Source organism: Lepus europaeus, chromosome 17, assembly GCF_033115175.1.
Source record: "Lepus europaeus isolate LE1 chromosome 17, mLepTim1.pri, whole genome shotgun sequence".
In the NCBI taxonomy this organism is placed as follows: Eukaryota; Metazoa; Chordata; class Mammalia; order Lagomorpha; family Leporidae; genus Lepus; species Lepus europaeus.
In genome coordinates, this window is record NC_084843.1 from 62393028 (window position 1) to 62411205 (window position 18178).

Below are 18178 nucleotides of genomic sequence, written 5' to 3' on the forward strand. Positions count from 1 at the left end.
GTGGGTAAAGCCACTGCCTACTGTGCCAGCATCACATATGGCCGCCAGTTCGAGTCCTGCCTGTTCCACTTCCAATCCAGCTTTCTGCTATGGCCTGGGAAAGCAGTAGAAGATGGCCCAGGTCCTTGGGCCCCTGCATCCATGTGGGAGACCCAGAGGAGGCTCTTGGCTCCTGGCTTCAGATCGGCGCAGCTCTGGCCTTTGTGGCCAATTGGGGAGTGGGCTATTGGATGGAAGACCTCTCTCTTTCTGCCTCTCCTTCTCTTTCTGTGTAACTCTTTCAAAAGGAAAAAAAAAGAAGAAGAAAATGAAAGAAAGTAAAGAAAAATGGAAATGGCAATGAATGAATGTCTTCAACCTTTGGGTTATTTAAATGTTTATACTTTAGTACAAGTTACCGAGGCAGCTCTGCTCCCTTGTGGGTTGAGACTTTGGATATGAAAGCTTTCATGCTCTTTGACACTTGATTTAAGTCATAGTTCTGTTCCTCTTCCTCCTTGGAAATGGATTGTGATTCTTTTTTGCCAGCAGCTTCCTGCAGTAGCTGGTCCAGCTGATCTGGTGAGAGATCTAACCATTTATCATCTGAAAAAGAAGAAAGCATGATATTGCTATCCTACAGTCACATGACATGTACTCTCAGGGAAGGACCCTATGAAACTTAGTGGAACACTTTAATTCTTTCTAACCTTTCTACTCTGGTCCATTACTTACCATCCTCTGGGGGAAGATCAGCCTCTTCTTTCTTAAGCTCCTCTATTTCAAATGGTGTTGTTTGTAATAAGGTTAAGATTTCTTCACCTGGGCTCATAGCAAGAGAACTATTAAAAAAAAAAAAAAAAAAAAAGATGAGTATTTCTCTGTAAGAGAGTCTAGAGTAATATAAAGCAGTATTTTTTAAAGCTGGAAGATACTAGATACTTTAATTTTAAATTTTCACTTTATCTGAAAGGCAGAGTCAGAGACAGAGATCTTCCATCCACTGGTTCACTCCTCCAAACCCCACAACAGCCAGGGCTGGGCCATGCTAAAATCAACAGCCAGGAACTCAATCAAGGTCTCCCATGTGGGTGGGAGTGACCCAAGTACTTAACCCATTATCTGCTGTCTCCCAGGGTGCACAACAGCAGGAAGATGCAATTGGAGGCAGAGTCAGGACTCAAATGCTGGCACTCAGACATAGAATGCAGGAGTCCCAAGCAGTGTGTTACCACTGTACCAAATGCTTACCACTCACTCTGTTTTTAAACATTTTTCAAGGTTGCAGACTTCGTTTTTTCCTAACAATATTTTCCCAGGGATCTAAAGCACAGAAAAGCAGCTCTTATTAAAGTAAAGGATGGAGGAGCGGGTGCTTATTGCGCAGTGGGTTAAAGCCCCGGCCTGCAGTGCCAGCATCCCATGTGGGTACTGGTTCCAGTCCCAGCTGCTCCTCTTCCAATCCAGCTCTCTGTTTATAGACTGGGAAAGCAGTGGAAGATGGCCCAGGTGCTTGGGCCCCTGCATCCGTTTGGGAGACCTGGCTTCAGATAGGCCCACTCGGGCCATTGCAGCCATTTCAGGAGTGAACCAACAGATAAAAGACTTCTGTCTCTCCATGTCTGCCTTTGCCTCTCTGTAACTCTGCCTTTCAAATAAATAAAGAAATCTTAAAAAAGTAAAAGATGGAGACCCAAAGACCTTCCCATTCCTGGTTTCCCCTTGGTCACCCAGCAAGAGATGTGGAATACCATTGAGAAGTTGCTGATTTAGTACATACCTTTCAACTTATATATACTCTACATATGAGGAAAAGAAGACCCAGCAGGAAGTATGAATTAAAATTAATCTAATATGTATTATATGCTATGCCAGCATTTTAAATTCACTTCCTTATTTAGTCCTGTTACAGCAAGTTGAGCTTCCCCAATCTCAAAGTTTGAAAACAAAAGTGTCTCAAAATATGAAACTTTTTGAGCACTGACACAATATTATAAGTCAAAAATTCTAAACCTGACCTTATGTGATGAGTTGCAGTCAAAACACAGGCACACATGGCCGGTGCCGTGGCTTAACAGGCTAATCCTCCACCTTGCGACGCCGGCACACCGGGTTCTAGTCCCGGTTGGGGCGCCGGATTCTATCCCGGTTGCCCCTCTTCCAGGCCAGCTCTCTGCTATGGCCCGGGAAGGCAGTGGAGGATGGCCCAAGTGCTTGGGCCCTGCACCCCATGGGAGACCAGGAGAAGCACCTGGCTCCTGGCTTCGGATCAGTGAGATGTGCCGGCTGCAGCGGCCATTGGAGGGTGAACCAACGGCAAAAAGGAAGACCTTTCTCTCTGTCTCTCTCTCTCACTATCCACTCTGCCTGTCAAAAAAAAAAAAGACTGATAACTCAAAAACATACATAAAAACAAGTAACACAGACACACACTGGGTATATAACAAGCATCGTTAACGCTGCAAAACATGAAGAAAATGTGGTATTTATAAAAAAAAAAGTGTGCTGAGAGAATCGGATATTCAGCTCTTAAAAAAAAGAAAAGAAAAACACAGGCACACAGCACACAACCTATTCAGGTTATATGTATAAAGTACACGAAACATAAATGAATTCTATTTTTAGACCTGGGTCTTATCCCCAAGATATATATTCCAAAATCCAAAAAAAATAAATAAATCCAAAACACTTTAGGTCCCAAGATTTCTGGATAAAGAATACTCAATCTATTATGAAGAGGTAATAATCCTGTTTTATACATAAGAGAATCAGAGCCCAGAGCTCTCTTTTTCAAGTCAGTAGCATAGAGCAAAGGCTTTAAATCAAGTCTCCTGATATTATTTTGTGCTCTTCCTACTATAAGCAGATGAGGATATATGCAAAGATTATTTATAAGAATGAGTTATCCTATGTTGGTGACATAACTTGGTTAATCAATTGATGGAAACTTGTCTGAGCTTTTCAGAATGGAGAAAGTTAAGTTGCATAAAGAACTTGCATTTTTTTTTAATAAAGATTGATTTTTTTTATTTGAAAGGCAGAGAGTTACAGAGAGAGGAGGGGAGAGGGGAAGAGAGACAGACAGAGAGAGAGAGAGAGAGAGAGAGAGCGAGCAAGTGAACAATTTTCCATCCACAGGTTCACTCTCCAAATGGCCAGAATGGCAAGGGCCAGGCTGAAGCCGGGAGCCCAGAACTTCATCCAGGTCTCCCACGTTGAGTGGAGGAGCCCAATCACTTGGGTCATCCTCTGCTGCTTTCCCAGGTGCACTAGCAGGGGAGCTGGATTGGAAGTGAAGCAGCTAGGTCTCAAAGCAGTACCCATATGGGATGCTGGCATTGCAGGTGGAGGTTTAACCTGCTATGCCACAATGCTGGCTCCACATTGTTTTATTTTTTAATTATTTATTTGAAAGGCAGGATGACAGAGAGAGATGGAGTAACAAGATAGACAGAAAGAAATCTGTTTACTGAGTAACTCCTCAAATGCCGGCAATAGCCAGCGCTGGGCCAGACTGAAGCCAGGAGCAAAAACTGCAACCATGCGGCTGGCAGGGCCCAAGTACTTGGTCCATCCTCCTCTGCTTTCCCAGACACGTTAGCAGGGAGCTGGATCTGAAGTGGAGGAGCTAGGCTCGAACCAGCACTCTGCTACAGGATGCTGGTGTCACAAGATGCAGTTTAACCCACTGGACCACAATGCTGGCCCCAGGAACTTTTAATTAATTTAATAAACATTTGAATACTTAGCAAAATCATGTTGGTGAAATTGTCTGTGCTCTAACAAAATATAAAAATTACCAGGAGGGGTCGGTGCTGTGGTGCAATGGGTTAACGCCCTGACCTGAAGTGCCAGCATCCCACATGGGCACCGGTTCGAGACCTGGCTGTTCCCCTTCCAATCCAGCTCTCTGCCATGGCCTGGGAAAGCAGTGGAAGATGGCCCAAGCCCTTGGGTCCCTGCACCCATGTGGGAGACCCAGAGAAGCTCCTGGCTCCTGGCTTCGGATTGGCACAGCTCTGGCCGTGTGGTCAGTTGGGAATGAGCCGTCGGATGGAAGATTTCTCTCTTTCTCTGCCTCTGCTCTTTCTGTATAACTCTGACTTTCAGATAAATATAAATAAATTTTTTTAAAAAAAATTACCAGGAAAGAGAAAAGAAACACCCAATAATCACAATAAAAGACAAAATAGAAAATCATTCAGGAATATCGAATGCTAAGCAGAGCCACAGAAGGTAATTATTTTGATGGGGTAAAGGCAGAGAAATTAAGAGAGACAGACATTTGGTGTAGGTTAGGCTGTTGCTTGGGATGCCCATATCCTCTGTCAGAGCACCTAAGTTTGAGTCCCAGCTCTGCTCTCAAAGCTAGCTTCTTGCTAATGCAGACCTGTGGGACAGGTGTTGTTCAGGTAGTCAGGTCTCTATCATCCATGTGGGAGAGCCCACCAGAGTTCCCAGCTCTGAGTCTCTGTCAGCTCTGACTTTGACTGGGCCTAGCCTCGGCTAGTGGAGGGCATTCCCCAGCAGAAGGGATTGGAATCTCTCTCCCTGTCCTGATCTGTCTCTCTCAAAATATAGAAAAGAAGCTTATCATTCAAGAGAGAGAGAGAATGGTAGGAAGGAAGTATTTAGGGAGGAAGTATTTCAGTTAGGTTTTAAAGAATGGGGAGGGTTTAAAATTATTTACCTATTCATTTGAGAGTGAGAGAAAGAGACAGAAGGAGCAACCATCTGTTGGTTCTCTCCAAATGCCTGCAAAGATGGTACTGGGATGGATTGAATCCTGGAATTGGGAACTTAATCATGGTCTCTTATGTAGGTAGCAGGAACTCACAGGAACCCAGTTACTTGGATTCATCACTGCTGCCTCCCAGGGTCTGCACTGGCTAGAAAATGACATCAGGAGCCACAGCCAACTAGCAAACCCCAAAACTCTGATATGGGATGCCTGTGTCTTAACCACTAGGATAAATTCCTACCCTAGATTTTTTTTTTTTTAATGCACAAGGATGTTTACTGTAACACTGTTTTATCAAAAAAGTCAAGGGGCCATCGTTGGTGCAGCAGGTTTGCAACACCAGCATCCATTACTCAAGTACTAGTTCAAGTCTCAGCTGCTCCAGTTCCCATCAAGCTCTCTGCTAATACACCTGGGAAGGCAGGAGATGATGGCCCAGATATTTGGGCCCCTGCTACCTGTGTGGGAGACCTTCATGGAGTTCCTGGTTCCTGTCTTTAGCCTGGCCACCACTGGCTGTTACAGCCATATGGGGAATGATTCAGCAATGGAATCTCTCTCTCTCTCTCTAACTCTTTCAAATAAATAAATAAATCTTAGAAAGAAAAAAAAAAAAAAAACAGTTGAAAAATGCTAGGAGAGTGGAAGCTAAATGTTCTCCTCAGAAAAATGACAACTATGTGAGGTAATGTAAATTTTAATTGGTTAGACTTAACCATTCCACAATTTATATAGACATCAAGATATGTTGTGCACAATATGTACAATTTTATGTCAATTTAAAATAAATACAAATTTGAAAAAAATACACCATATTCACTTATCTACTACTGATGGACACTTAAGTGGCTTATAATTTTTCATTATTAAAATCTAGTAACTTATGAGAAGCAAGTAACTTGATTAGAGATATATTTTATTTTTTTAAAAGACTAATCAATTAGAAAGGTAGAGTGACAGAGAACAGAGGGAGAGATCTTTTATCCACGGGTTCACTCCTCAGGTAATCTCAATAGCTGGCACTGGGGCAGGCTGAAGCAGGGAGCCAGGAACTCCATCTGGGTTTCCCATTTGAGTGGCAGGGACTCAAGTACCTGAGTATCACCTACTGCAGGGAGGCCCATTTGCAGGGAGTTAGATAAAAAGCAGAGCTGCTGGGATTTGAATCCATTCTCTAATATGGGATGTAGGCGTCCCAACAAGCGGCTTGTCACTCTGGCACTAGAGATATACTTTAAACAGATTATCTTGGCTCTAATAGTTGAATTCTAAGAGGAGAGGCTTTAGAGGTTGTGAAAGTTCATGCCATGCTAGTTCAAGAAATAACTAATTAGGGTAGCAGGGCAGTAAAAAATAAGAAAAGTCAATGACTTAAATTCAGCTATTTAAAAACCCAAACAATGGGGAATAAAAAACAAGTCTGGGGGCCAGCGCTGTGGCACAGGGGGTTAAGTTGCCATCTATAGTGCCAGCATCTCATCCAGGCACTGGTTCGAGTCCCAGCTGCTACACTTCCAATCCAGCTCCCTGCTTATGTGCCTGAGAAGGCAGAGGAAGATGTACAGGACACAACATTTCCATAAGCATTAAAAAAAAAATCTACTGGGAAAAAAAAAACCAGGAGGGCAGTAAATCAAAATGACAATAGTAGTCCACCACTTCCTGGTATAAATGTTTTTCTCTTTGTATCTTCCTATATGCACTGTAATAAATATGTTACTTTTATAAAAACAGAAAAACTTTTTTTTTTGACAGGCAGAGTGGACAGTGAGAGAAAGAGACAGAGAGAAAGGTCTTCCTTTTGCTGTTGGTTTACCCTCCAATGGCCGCTGCGGCCGGCGTGCTGCAGCCGGCGCACTGCGCTGATCCAAAGCCAGGAGCCAGGTGCTTCTCCTGGTCTCCCATGGGGTGCAGGGCCCAAGCACTTGGGCCATCCTCCACTGCACTCCCGGGCCACAGCAGAGAGCTGGACTGGAAGAGGGGCAACCGGGACAGAATCCGGTGCCCTGACCGGGACTAGAACCCAGTGTGCTGGCGCCACAATGCAGAGGATTAGCCTATTGAGCCGCGGCGCCGGCTAAAACAGAAAAACTTTTAATATTTAAAAGAACTATCCAAGGCTCAGTGCTGTGGTATAGCAGGTAAAGCCACTGCCTATAGTGCTGGCATCCCATATGCATGCCAGTTCAAGTCCCAGCTGCTCCACTTCCAATGCCTGGGAAAGCAGCAGAAGATGGCCCAAGTGCTTGGGCCCTTGCACCCACATGGGAGACCCAAAAGCAGCTCCTAGCTCCTGGCTTTGGACTGGCCCCGCTCAAACCATTGCAGGCATTTGGGGAGTAAACCAGTGGATGAAAGACTTCTCTCCATCTCTGCCTCTGCCTCTCTGTAACTCTGCCTTTCATATAAATCCATAAATCTTAAAAAAAAAAAAAAAAAAAAAAAAAGAAAGAAAGAACTATCCAATCACTAATCTATCCCGCTTTGTAGCAGGTATCATAACTATAACTCACCTTTCTGGCCGGTTTACTGAGAGGTTGAAGTAGTTCTTTGCCATTTCAAGCCTTTCTTGGTACTGAGCTGAACCTTCTATCAGTTCCTTTAAAATAATAACCGTCTATCAGAATACTACTTACAGAGTTTCATTAAAATAACCTCTTCACCCGCAACTTTCAGGGTGGCAGTATATGATATATTACTCAGGAATAATAATACTTAAATCCTAGTACCTGAATTGTCAATAATGTACGTGTTTGGGTTTTAGTTTCTTCAAATGAAGGGACTAGGCTTCATTTGAAGACTAGATGTAGCAGTTCCTAATCCTTTTCATCATTTAGGGCCTCCTTCCAATTTGGAAGGTCTTTACTATTGTCAATTATTTACTTACTTATTAAGACATAATTAACTAGCAATTAATTAATAAAGTCCAGAAAATTTGCCAAATAGAACCTAATGTAACATAATTTCATCATAATAATGATTTCTTTCACAGGCATACTTATAGTGGTATCAGTATTTAATATTTTCTTTTCTTTTTAAGTTTAAAGGGCAGAGAGACAGAGAAAGAAACACACAGAGAAAGACACACACAGACAAAGAGAGAAATCCCATCCACTGGTTTATTCCCTAAATGCCAGCAACAGCAGGGGCTGAGTCAGGCCAAAGCCAGAAGCCTAGAACTCAATCTCAGTCTCCCATGTGGGTAGCAGAGCCCAACAACTTGAGCCATCACCTGCTGCCTCCCAGAGTGAGTATTAGCAGGAAGCTGCAATTGAGAGTGGAGCTAGGACTTGAACTCCAGCATATGAATGTGGTGTACCAAGTAGCCCCATATAGTTTATATTCTATAAAAGCACACCATACATATCATATGCACACTATACTATCATAATGCTACACAGTCTTTATAACTATCATATTTTTATGAACTTTTCTACATGACTGTCTCCTTAAAAAGATTACTCAAAGTGAAGGTTCTAAATGTAAGCCTTTCCATGGTTCATGGAACACACTACCATGTTACTTTTCAATTAGGGTTCTACCAATTCACAATGTTACTAGCAATGTACATGAGAATGAATTCTGTCACACTCTCTTGCAACATCACTGATAAGTTTTTACATACATGAAAAAAGTCTTTAATACTGTGTTCACAGGCATATCTTCACTACTTGTGAGGCTGAATATTTTAAGAAAAATTTCCTAGTTATTTTTCTATAATTTTTATCCATGTTTTTGCTTATTTTTCTGTCTGGAGTCTTCATGTTTATATTATAAATGTTTACAAGTTGTTCATCTAATACACATCATAATTTATAATTTATATCAAAAATGGTCACTTTATTACTGAGAACAGTTCATTACATCCTCCTGAATGAGCAGTGGATCATAGAAGAAATAAAAAAATTTCTAGAAACAAATGAGGGTGACAGTACATCATACCAAAACTTATGGGATACAGCAAAAGCAATGTTAAGAGAGAAGTTTATAGCAATTGGTGCCTACATGAATAAACTAGAAAGGTACCAAATAAATCAGCTATCAATGTAACTCAAGAACCTAGAAAAACAACAAACCAAACCCAAAATTAGTAGGAGGAAAGAAATAATTAAAATTAATAAATAAAATTGAAACAACAACAAAAATACAGCAGATGAATGAAGAGCTAGTTTCATGAAAAAATAAACAAAATTGACATATCATTGGCCCAACTAACCAAAAAATAAATAAACAAAGAAGGAGAAGACCCAAATCAATAAAATCAAAGATGAAAAAGGAAATACAATAAAACATACCACAGAAATAAAAAGAATCAATCAGGAATTACTACAAAGAACTGGATGCCACCAAAGAATGGATAGATTTCCTGGACACATATAGTCTACCAAAATTGAGCCATGAAGTCACAGAAAACCCAAACAGATCAATAATAGGCAAGATGGAGATTGAATCAGTAATAAAGACACTCCCAACAAAAAAAAATCCCAAGACCACATGGCTTAACTGCTGAGTTCTATCAGACATTTAAAGAACTAATTCCAATTCTTCTCAAGCTATTCAAAACAACTGAAAGAGAGGGAATCCTCCCAAACTCCTTCCATGAAACCTACATCACCTTAATTCCTAAACCAGAAAAAGATAGAACAGAGAAAGAGAACTACAGACCAATATCCTTAATGAATATAGATTAAAAAATCCTCAACAAAAAATTAGCTAATTGAATCCAACAACACAGCAGAAAGATCATTCACCTGGACCAAGTGGGATTTATCCCTGATATGCAGGGATGGTTCAATATTTGCAAATCAATCATTGTGATATATCACATTAACAAACTAAAGAACAAAAACCATATATGGTTATCTCAATAGATGCAGAGAAAGCATTTGATAAAATACAACATCCTGGGTCCAGCACTGTGGCACAGTGGGTTAACACTTCGGCCTGAAGCATCGGTATCCCATATGGGCGCCAGTTTGAGTCTGGCTGCTCCTCTTCTGATCCAGATCTCTGCTATGGCCTAGGAAAGCAGTGGAAGATGGCCCAAGTCCTTGGGCCCCTCCACCCATGTGGGAGACCTGCAAGAAACTCCTGGCTCCTGGCTTCTGGCTGTTGTGGCCATCTGGGGAGTGAACCAGCGGATGGAAGACCTCTCTCTCTCTTATAGAAGGAACATTCCTCAACACAATCAAGACACCGTATGACAAATCCACAGCCAGCATTTTATTGAATAGGGAAAATTGGAAGCATTCCCCCTAAGATCTGGAACCAGACAAGGATGCCCACTTTCACCATTGCTGTTCAAAATTGTCCAGGAAGTTTTAGCTAGAGCCATTACAGAAGAAAAAGAAATCAAAGGGATACAAATTGGAAAGGAGAAAATCATACTACCCTTATTTGCAGATGATATGATTCTATATACAGGGGATCCAAAGGACTCTACTGAGAAACTATTGCAATTCACAAAAGAGCCTGGTAAAGTGGCAAGATAGAAAATTAACACACAAAAATCAATAGCCTTTGTATACACAGACAATGCCATGGCTGAGAAAGAACTTTTAAGATCAATCCAATTCATGATAGCTACAAAAAGAATGAAATACTTTGGAAGAAATTTAACTAAGGAAGTCAAAGATTTCTACAATGAAAATTATAAAGCATTAAAGAGAAAAACAGAAGACATTAAAAAATGAAAAAACCTTCCATGTTCTTGGATTGGAAGAACCAATATCATCAAAATGTCCATACTACTGAAAGCAATTTACAGATTCAATGTGATAGCAATCAAAATATCAAGAACATTCTTCTCAGATCTAGAAAAAATGATGCTAAAATTCATGTGGAAACATAAGAGACCCTGAATAGCTAAAGCAATCTTATAAAACAAAAACAAAGCTGGAGGCATCACAATACCAGATTTCAAGACATACTACAGGGTGGTTATCATCAAAACAGCCTGGTACTGGAACAAAAAATAGACATGTAGACCAATGTAACAGAATACAAACTCCAGAAATCAACCCATGCATCTACAACCAACCAACCAATCTTTGACAAAGGAGCTATAATCAATCCCTGGAGCAAGGACAGTCTCTTCAACAAATGGTGCCAGGAAAACTGGATCTGTATGTGCAGAAGTATAGAACTTAAACCCTTCCTTACACCCTACACAAAAATCTACTCAAAATGGATCAAAGAACTAAATCTATGACTTGATACCATCAAATTAATAGAGAATACTGGGGAAACTCTGCAAGACATTGGTATAGGCAAAGACTTCTTAGAAAAGACCCCAGAAGCACAGGCAATCAAAGCCAAAATTAACAAATGGGATTACATCAAGCTGAGAAGCTTCTGCACTGCAAAAGAAACACTCAGCAAAGTGAAGAGACAAACTACTCAACTGATAAAGGGTTAATATCCAAAATCTATAAAGAGCTCAAGAAATTCAACAACAAAACAATCCAGTTATAAAATGGGAAAAGGATTTGAACACATTTTTCCAGAGAGGAAATTCACATGCCCAACAGACACTTGAAAAAATTCTCAAGATCACTAGCCATCAGGGAAATGTGAATCAAAACCACCATGAGGTTGCACCTCACCCAAGTTAGAACGGCTCTCATATAGAAATCAATAAACAACAAATGCTGGCTTGGATGCGAGGGAAAAAGGTATCCTAATCCACTGTTCGTGGAAAATTAAACTGGTGCAGCCGCTTTGGAAGACAGTATGGAGATACCTTGGAAATCTGAATATATACCTATCATCTAATCCAGCCATCCTAGTCTGGGGAATTCACCCAAATCAAAAGAAATCGCATATGAAAGAGTTATCTGTATCTCCATGTCCATTGCAGCTTAACTCAAAATAGCTAAGATATGGAATTAACCCAGATGGATAAAGAAAATATGGTATAGATAGACAGACTGTGGAGTACTACCCAGCTGTAAAAATAAATAAATAAATCCTGTAGTTTGCAACAAAATGGATGCAATCAGAAACCATTATATTAGGATAGGTACTGCAGTGTAGTGGGCTAAGCCCTCTGCCTGTGGCACTGGAATCACATATGGATACCAGTTCAAATCCTGGCTGCTGTTCTTCTGATTCAGCTCTTTGCTACAGCCTGGGAAAGCAGTAGAAGATGGCCCAAGTGCTTTAGACCCTGCACCTGCATGGAAGACCTGGAAGAATTTCCTGGCTCGCTTCAGATCAGCTCAGCTCCAGCCGTGCCACCATGTGGGGACTGAGCCAGCAGATGAAAGACTCTTCTCTGTCTCTCCCTTTACTGTGACTCTACCTCTTAAATAAATAAATAAAATGTTTAAAAATGAATGAAGAGATGATTAGAGAAAAAATCAAGTTAAAAAAAAAAGGAAACAATTATACTTAGTGAAATAAGCCAGTCCCCAAAGAGGCAGATATCACTGTTTTCCCTGATCTGGGGTAACTAAAAAAGTACTTTAAATGTAATTTAATGGGCTGGCGCCGCAGCTCACTTGGCTAATCCTCTGCCTGCGGCGCCGGTACTCCAGGTTCTAGTCCTGGTTGGGGCACTGGTTCTGTTCTGGTTGCTCCTCTTCCAGTCCAGCTCTCTGCTGTGGCCCGGGAAGGCAGTGGAGGATGGCTCAAGTGCTTGGGCCCTGCACCTGCATGAGAGACCAGGAGGAAGCGCCTGGCTCCTGGCTTCGGATCAGTGCTGTGCGCCGGCCGTGACAGCCATTTAGGGGGGTAAACCAATGGTTGGGGCGCCGGATTCTGTCCCAGTTGCTCCTCTTCCAGTCCAGCTCTCTGCTGTGGCCTGGGAGGGCAGTGGAGGATGGCCCAAGTGCTTGGGCCCTGCACCTGCATGAAAGACCAGGAGGCACCTGGCTCCTGGCTTCGGATCAGCACAGCGCACCAGCCGTAGCAGCCACTTGGGGGGTGAACCAACAGAAAAGGAAGATCTTTATCTCTGTCTCTCTCTGTCTAACTCTGCCTGTCAAAAAAATAAAATAAAATGTAATGTAATGTACTGGAGTAAACTGGACACTTTAAGATTGGATGATTGTTAGCCGGCGCCGTGGCTCAGTAGGCTAATCCTCCGCCTTGCAGCGCCGGCACACTGGGTTCTAGTCCTGGTTGCCCCTCTTCCAGGCCAGCTCTCTGCTGTGGCCAGGGAGTGCAGTCGAGGATGGCCCAAGTTCTTGGGCCCTGCACCCCATGGGAGACCAGGAGAAGCACCTGGCTCCTGCCATCGGAACAGCGCGGTGCGCCGGCCGCAGCATGCCTACCACGGCAGCCATTGGAGGGTGAACCAACGGCAAAAAGGAAGACCTTTCTCTCTCTCTCCCTCTACTGTCCACTCTGCCTGTCAAAAAAAAAAAAAAAAGAAAAAAAAAAAAGATTGGATGATCGTTTACAGCCTTTGTCTCTTCTGTTGAGGAACAATGTTTTTTCTTGTTGAACTCTTTACTTAGTGTAGAGTTAACTACATGAATGTTAAGTAAATTCAAAGTAGATCTTTGTAAAAATAAAAATTAAGAGTGATAATAGAAGAGGGAGAAAGAAGGGTTGAAGCATGGGCAGGCAGGAGGGTGGGGTGATCCTAAATCCATATATAGGAAGTACATCTATCTATATATATATATATAGATAGATAGATAGATACATATATACACTATGTAAACATATAACTATGAAGCATGGGCAGGCAGGAGGGTGGAGTGATCCTAAATCCATATATAGGAAGTACATATATATATAGATACATATATACACTATGTAAACATATAACTATGTTCCTAAATCTGTATATAGGAAATACATGAAACTTGTATAACTTAAATAAAAAAAAAAAAAATTCACATTCATTACCACCTTTGAAGACCTTGAACAACACTAAACTCTCCCTTGGGGACAGCGCTGTGGCAAAGCGGGTAAAGTTGCTGCCTGCAGTGCCGGCATCCGTTATGGGCATCAGTTGTGAGTCCCAGCTGCTCCACTTCCAGTCCAGCTCTCTGCTATAGCATGGGAAAGCAGTAGAAGATGGCCCAAGTCCTTGGGGTCAAACACTCACGTGAGAGACCCGGAAGAAGCTCCTGGCTTTGGATTGATGCAGCTCTGGCCCGTTGCAGCCAATTGGGGAGTGAACCAGTGGATGGAAGACCTCTCTCTGTCTGCTTCTCCTCCTCTATCTGTGTCACTCTTTCAAATAAATAAGTAAATCTTTAAAAAATAAAAAGAAAAGTCTCCCTAACTCTGGCTTCTACAATTATGCTACACATTTAATGTGAACCAAGGGACTTTAAATTACTGGTTTGAATTTCCCTGGATTATATACTTCAAAATATACACTGCAAATCTTACCTTAAAGTAATCATTCTTTTTCAGACTCTTGAGGAAACTGGCCCAGAGTGGTGAGGTAGTCTTGAGGGATTTCTTGGAGTCAGAAAAATGTGGGCTACATTTGGAGCATAAGATCTCAAATCCATGAGCCTAAATAAGACAGAATTTTGATTACGAAATACTTTTTTTTTTTTAAGTATCACCTTCCTATTTTCTTTCCATTTAGCAAAACTCACTAACTAGACAATATGTGCATGTGGACATTTACAACACTTAGAATTTTATGAAAAACTTGAACTTATTTCCAAGTTCCCAATATCTATGGAATACTAAAAATCAAAAAGGAATAAAAATGACAGAAAAAAAAAAAAAAGATCCCTGTTCTCTTCAAAGAGATTCTTCTTCTACCTAGAAAACTAGAAATTGGGGTGACATTTGGTACAGTGGCTATCACTCAGGAAGTTGGCATCCCATATTGAAGTGCTTAAGTTTGAGTTCCCACTCTGCTCCCAGGGCCAGCTTCCTGCTAATGCAGAGGGCTGGGTGGTAACAGGTGAAGCTGACTCCCTGCAACCCACATGGGACACCCAGATTAAGTTCTCAGCTTCTGGCTTTGCCCCTGCCCAGCCCTGGCTACCATGTTCTTGACTTTGAGGAATGAACCAGCTGAATGGGAGACTTCTCTCTCTATCCCTGGCTTTGAAATAAATAAAACTAGAAATATAAATTTATTTCTTGTGTGATTATAAAACAGCTTACCAAGATTTCTTCTCTAACAAAGTACAGAGCATGCTCTCAGACATAATAGAGAGGGAATCACCTCATTTTAACAGACCTCTGACTAAAAAAATATAGTAGATACACATGGTCAGATAATTCTAACAGGGACCTTCCCTGACTATTCTAGAGGAGTTTGGTAACCACTTCTTACATATTCTTTGAGAAATAATCTATGTACTCAAGCAAGCACCTGTGAATAGCAGCATACATACTATTCTGCACTTTGCCACTTTACTTTTTACACTCGGCCATGTACTTGGGTAATCATTTCAAATGCGAAAAATTTATTCATCTCACTTTGTGTACAGACCATAATTGATTAAAATATGCTCCACTAACAGTCATTTAAATGGTTTCCAGTCTTACTACCACAAATAATGCTGTCATTAAAATGCTTATATACTTTAGGGAAAATGCATATTATGGAAACAATGTATTTCATAATTTTTTATAACAAGACAAACACATTTTAATTCCATTTTCCATGAACATTTTGAGGTACTGTCATATGTTTTTGTGCATACAAAGAAAACAGGCAGGATAAATTTCTAGAAGTGAAAATGCTGAGAACAGTTTGTGCATTCTAAACAGTGATAGATTTTGTAAATGTTCTCATAAACTGAATTAACTGATATTCCCTTCAACAATGTCTGAGGGGCCGGTGCTGTGGCGTAGTGGGTAAAGCTGCTGCCTGTGGCGCCGGCATCCCATATGGACTCCGTTTCTAGTCCCGGCTGCTCCTCTTCCAATCCAGCTCTCTGCTATGGCCTGGGAAAGCAGTAGAAGATAGCCCAAGTCCTTGGGCTCCCCAGAGGAAGCTCCTGGCTACCCTGGCTTCAGACTGGCTCAGCTCCAGCCATTGCAGCCATCTGGGGAGTGAACCAGCAAATGGAAGACTCTCTCTCTCTGCCTCTCTGTAACTCTGCCTTTCAAATAAATAAACCTTTTAAAAAAATGTTTGAACTTATCTTTTTCTATATATATTCTCAATAAGCCAGTATATATTATCAAATATTTTGATAACTTGCCAATTAATGGTGAAAAATATTACTTTGTAGCTTTATTTTTATTTATTATTTCATTTATTTGAAAGGCAAAGAGACAGGCAGTGAAAAGACAAACAGAAAGACCACCTATCTACTGGCTCACACCTCAAATACCTGCAACAGCTGGGGCTGGGCAAAGCTGAGGCCAGAACCAGGAACTCAGTGTAGATCTCCCAAGTATGTGGCAGTGACCCAAGTACTTGAGCCATCACCTGCTGCCTCCCAGTGCATATTTAGCAGGAAGTTGGAATCAGAAGCAGAGCTGGGACTCAAATTCAAGCACTCCAATATGGAACTCAGGCATCCCAAGTGGCATTTTAACTACTATGCCAAATGCCTTGCCCCTATCTTGTAACTCTATATTGCATTTCTTTTATTATGAGCAAGGCTCAAAATTTTTATATGTCAAATTAAAAGTCATTTTTATTACTTTTTCTGTGGACTACTTGTTCATAGTTTCTGAATATTTCCCTTTTAAAACTTCGTTTTTGAGAGAGGGAGACACTAACCAAATGCTCCTAACAGCCAGAGCAGGGCCAAGGCCGACTCAATTCAGGTCTCCCATGTGGTAACAGGAACTCAATTACCTGAGCCAGCACTACTGCTTTCCAGAGGCTGGAGTCAGAAGCCAGAGGCTCCACTCAAACTCAGATACTCTGATACAGGATGTGGGCATCTTAACTAGCAACTTTAAAGTTAAGCCAAAATGACTGTCCATGAACATCTTTAATTAACTGTTTTATTTTTTTCATATTGAGTTATAGGAACACTTTATATATTAGAGATGTCATTTATTTTCATGTAAATTACAAAGGTTTCTATCTTACGGGGTTTTTCTTTTTCATACTTAATTTTTACTTAATCAAATTTATCAGTCTTTTTTTTAACAGCTTCCAGTTTAAGGTTTACATAGGACTTTCCTATTCAGATTATAATAAATTCTCTTGTGTTTTATTTCAAATTTTATGGTTTTAATTTCTACACTTAAATATTTGATACCACTAGAATTTATTTTAGTATAGTGTGGGGAATCAATTTTAATTTTGCAGATGGCTTCACAGCTATCCTATCACCATCTACCCATTAGTCCACTATTACTGTTTATTTTAAAACACCACATTTTATTATAAAAATAGGGTAAATTTTATACTTTTGATGCTGTGCCATTATCCTATTACAAAGCCTTTCACGTTGAGTTTGAAAATAATATTTTCAGCTTAACATTACCAACTTCATGCCCAATTCATGGGCTCGGTACTGGGGATGAGATGGAGGAGGCAGCCCGTATCCACTCCGCCGGTCAGGCACAAACCTCTGTTGTACCAACTGTGCATACAGACATTTAGTGAAAGTGACCTGAGATTGGAACACAAAATACATGAAAATCTGAATATTATGCCATACCTAAATATAGCAGTAAGTCCATTTATGAGCATCATTTTATATAAAATACAAAGAAGACCTAACCTATTCAATACCTAACTGTTTTCAGTAACAACTTTTTGGGGACATAACTCACATAAAATTTATCTTACAGCTGACGTTTTCGTCACCACTGGTAGAATACTTATTAGTTACATTATATAGATTAGTGGGAAAGATGAACTTATTGTTAAGAAAGAAATAATTATAGGAATAGGGATAAAATGGTCAAAACAGGAAATACTGAGATATAAAATGGGGAGTTTGGTCTCTTGAAAACTTTACTGTGTGGAGAAAAAGAAAAATAAACACATTAACTTGCTATGAGGAAAATGAGTATTTCCAACTTTATTTCTAGAGAATTAAAATGATATATCTAACTATTTTCACAGAGAGAGAAACTAAACGACCAAGAAGGATATCTTACTGATGTCATTATTCGTGTTTCAGGCAAAAATGTCTTAAAAACACGACAGGCTCGCAGATCAATGGGGTCCCGTAGGTAGAACGCCTGGACCGCTGCGGCCACCAGTCTGGGGCACTGCTTCAGTACTGCTGCAATGCCAGCTGGAAGGAAGCAGTGTGCTCTATGAAGGGAGGCTTCAATTTGTCCTGGGTACCTGTGACAGTTAACATAGTTAAGTTTGCTTTATGAGATGTAAATATCTAGAATTCTTATACTATTAATATCTTGTCTTGCTTTATCAAAATTGAGATCTAGAGAATGACAAGAAAAGTTAAAAATAAGACTATATACTTAGGGCTGCAGGAAAGAAAAGAAGGAAAAAGAAATTGTTGGGGGGAGAGGCTGGCACTGTGGTATAGTAGGCTAAGCCTCTGCCTAAGATGCTGGCATCCCATATGGGCTCTGGTTCATGCT

At 40.8% G+C, this 18178-nt stretch overlaps 1 protein-coding gene across 5 annotated transcripts in view; it reads right to left on the bottom strand.

The window, feature by feature from the left end:
- Window positions 1–18178, bottom strand: part of ECD (ecdysoneless cell cycle regulator) — a 55086-nt gene that overhangs the window by 22342 nt on the left and 14566 nt on the right. For all 5 annotated transcript variants that reach the window (XM_062214346.1, XM_062214347.1, XM_062214348.1 and 2 more), the window contains exons 6-11: window positions 17726–17918; window positions 17104–17232; window positions 14072–14200; window positions 7234–7319; window positions 715–821; window positions 399–585 (exon numbers count right to left, since the gene is read on the bottom strand). In XM_062214346.1, coding sequence (XP_062070330.1) covers window positions 399–585; window positions 715–821; window positions 7234–7319; window positions 14072–14200; window positions 17104–17232; window positions 17726–17918 — 831 coding nt within the window. The remainder of the gene's footprint in view (window positions 1–398; window positions 586–714; window positions 822–7233; window positions 7320–14071; window positions 14201–17103; window positions 17233–17725; window positions 17919–18178) is intronic.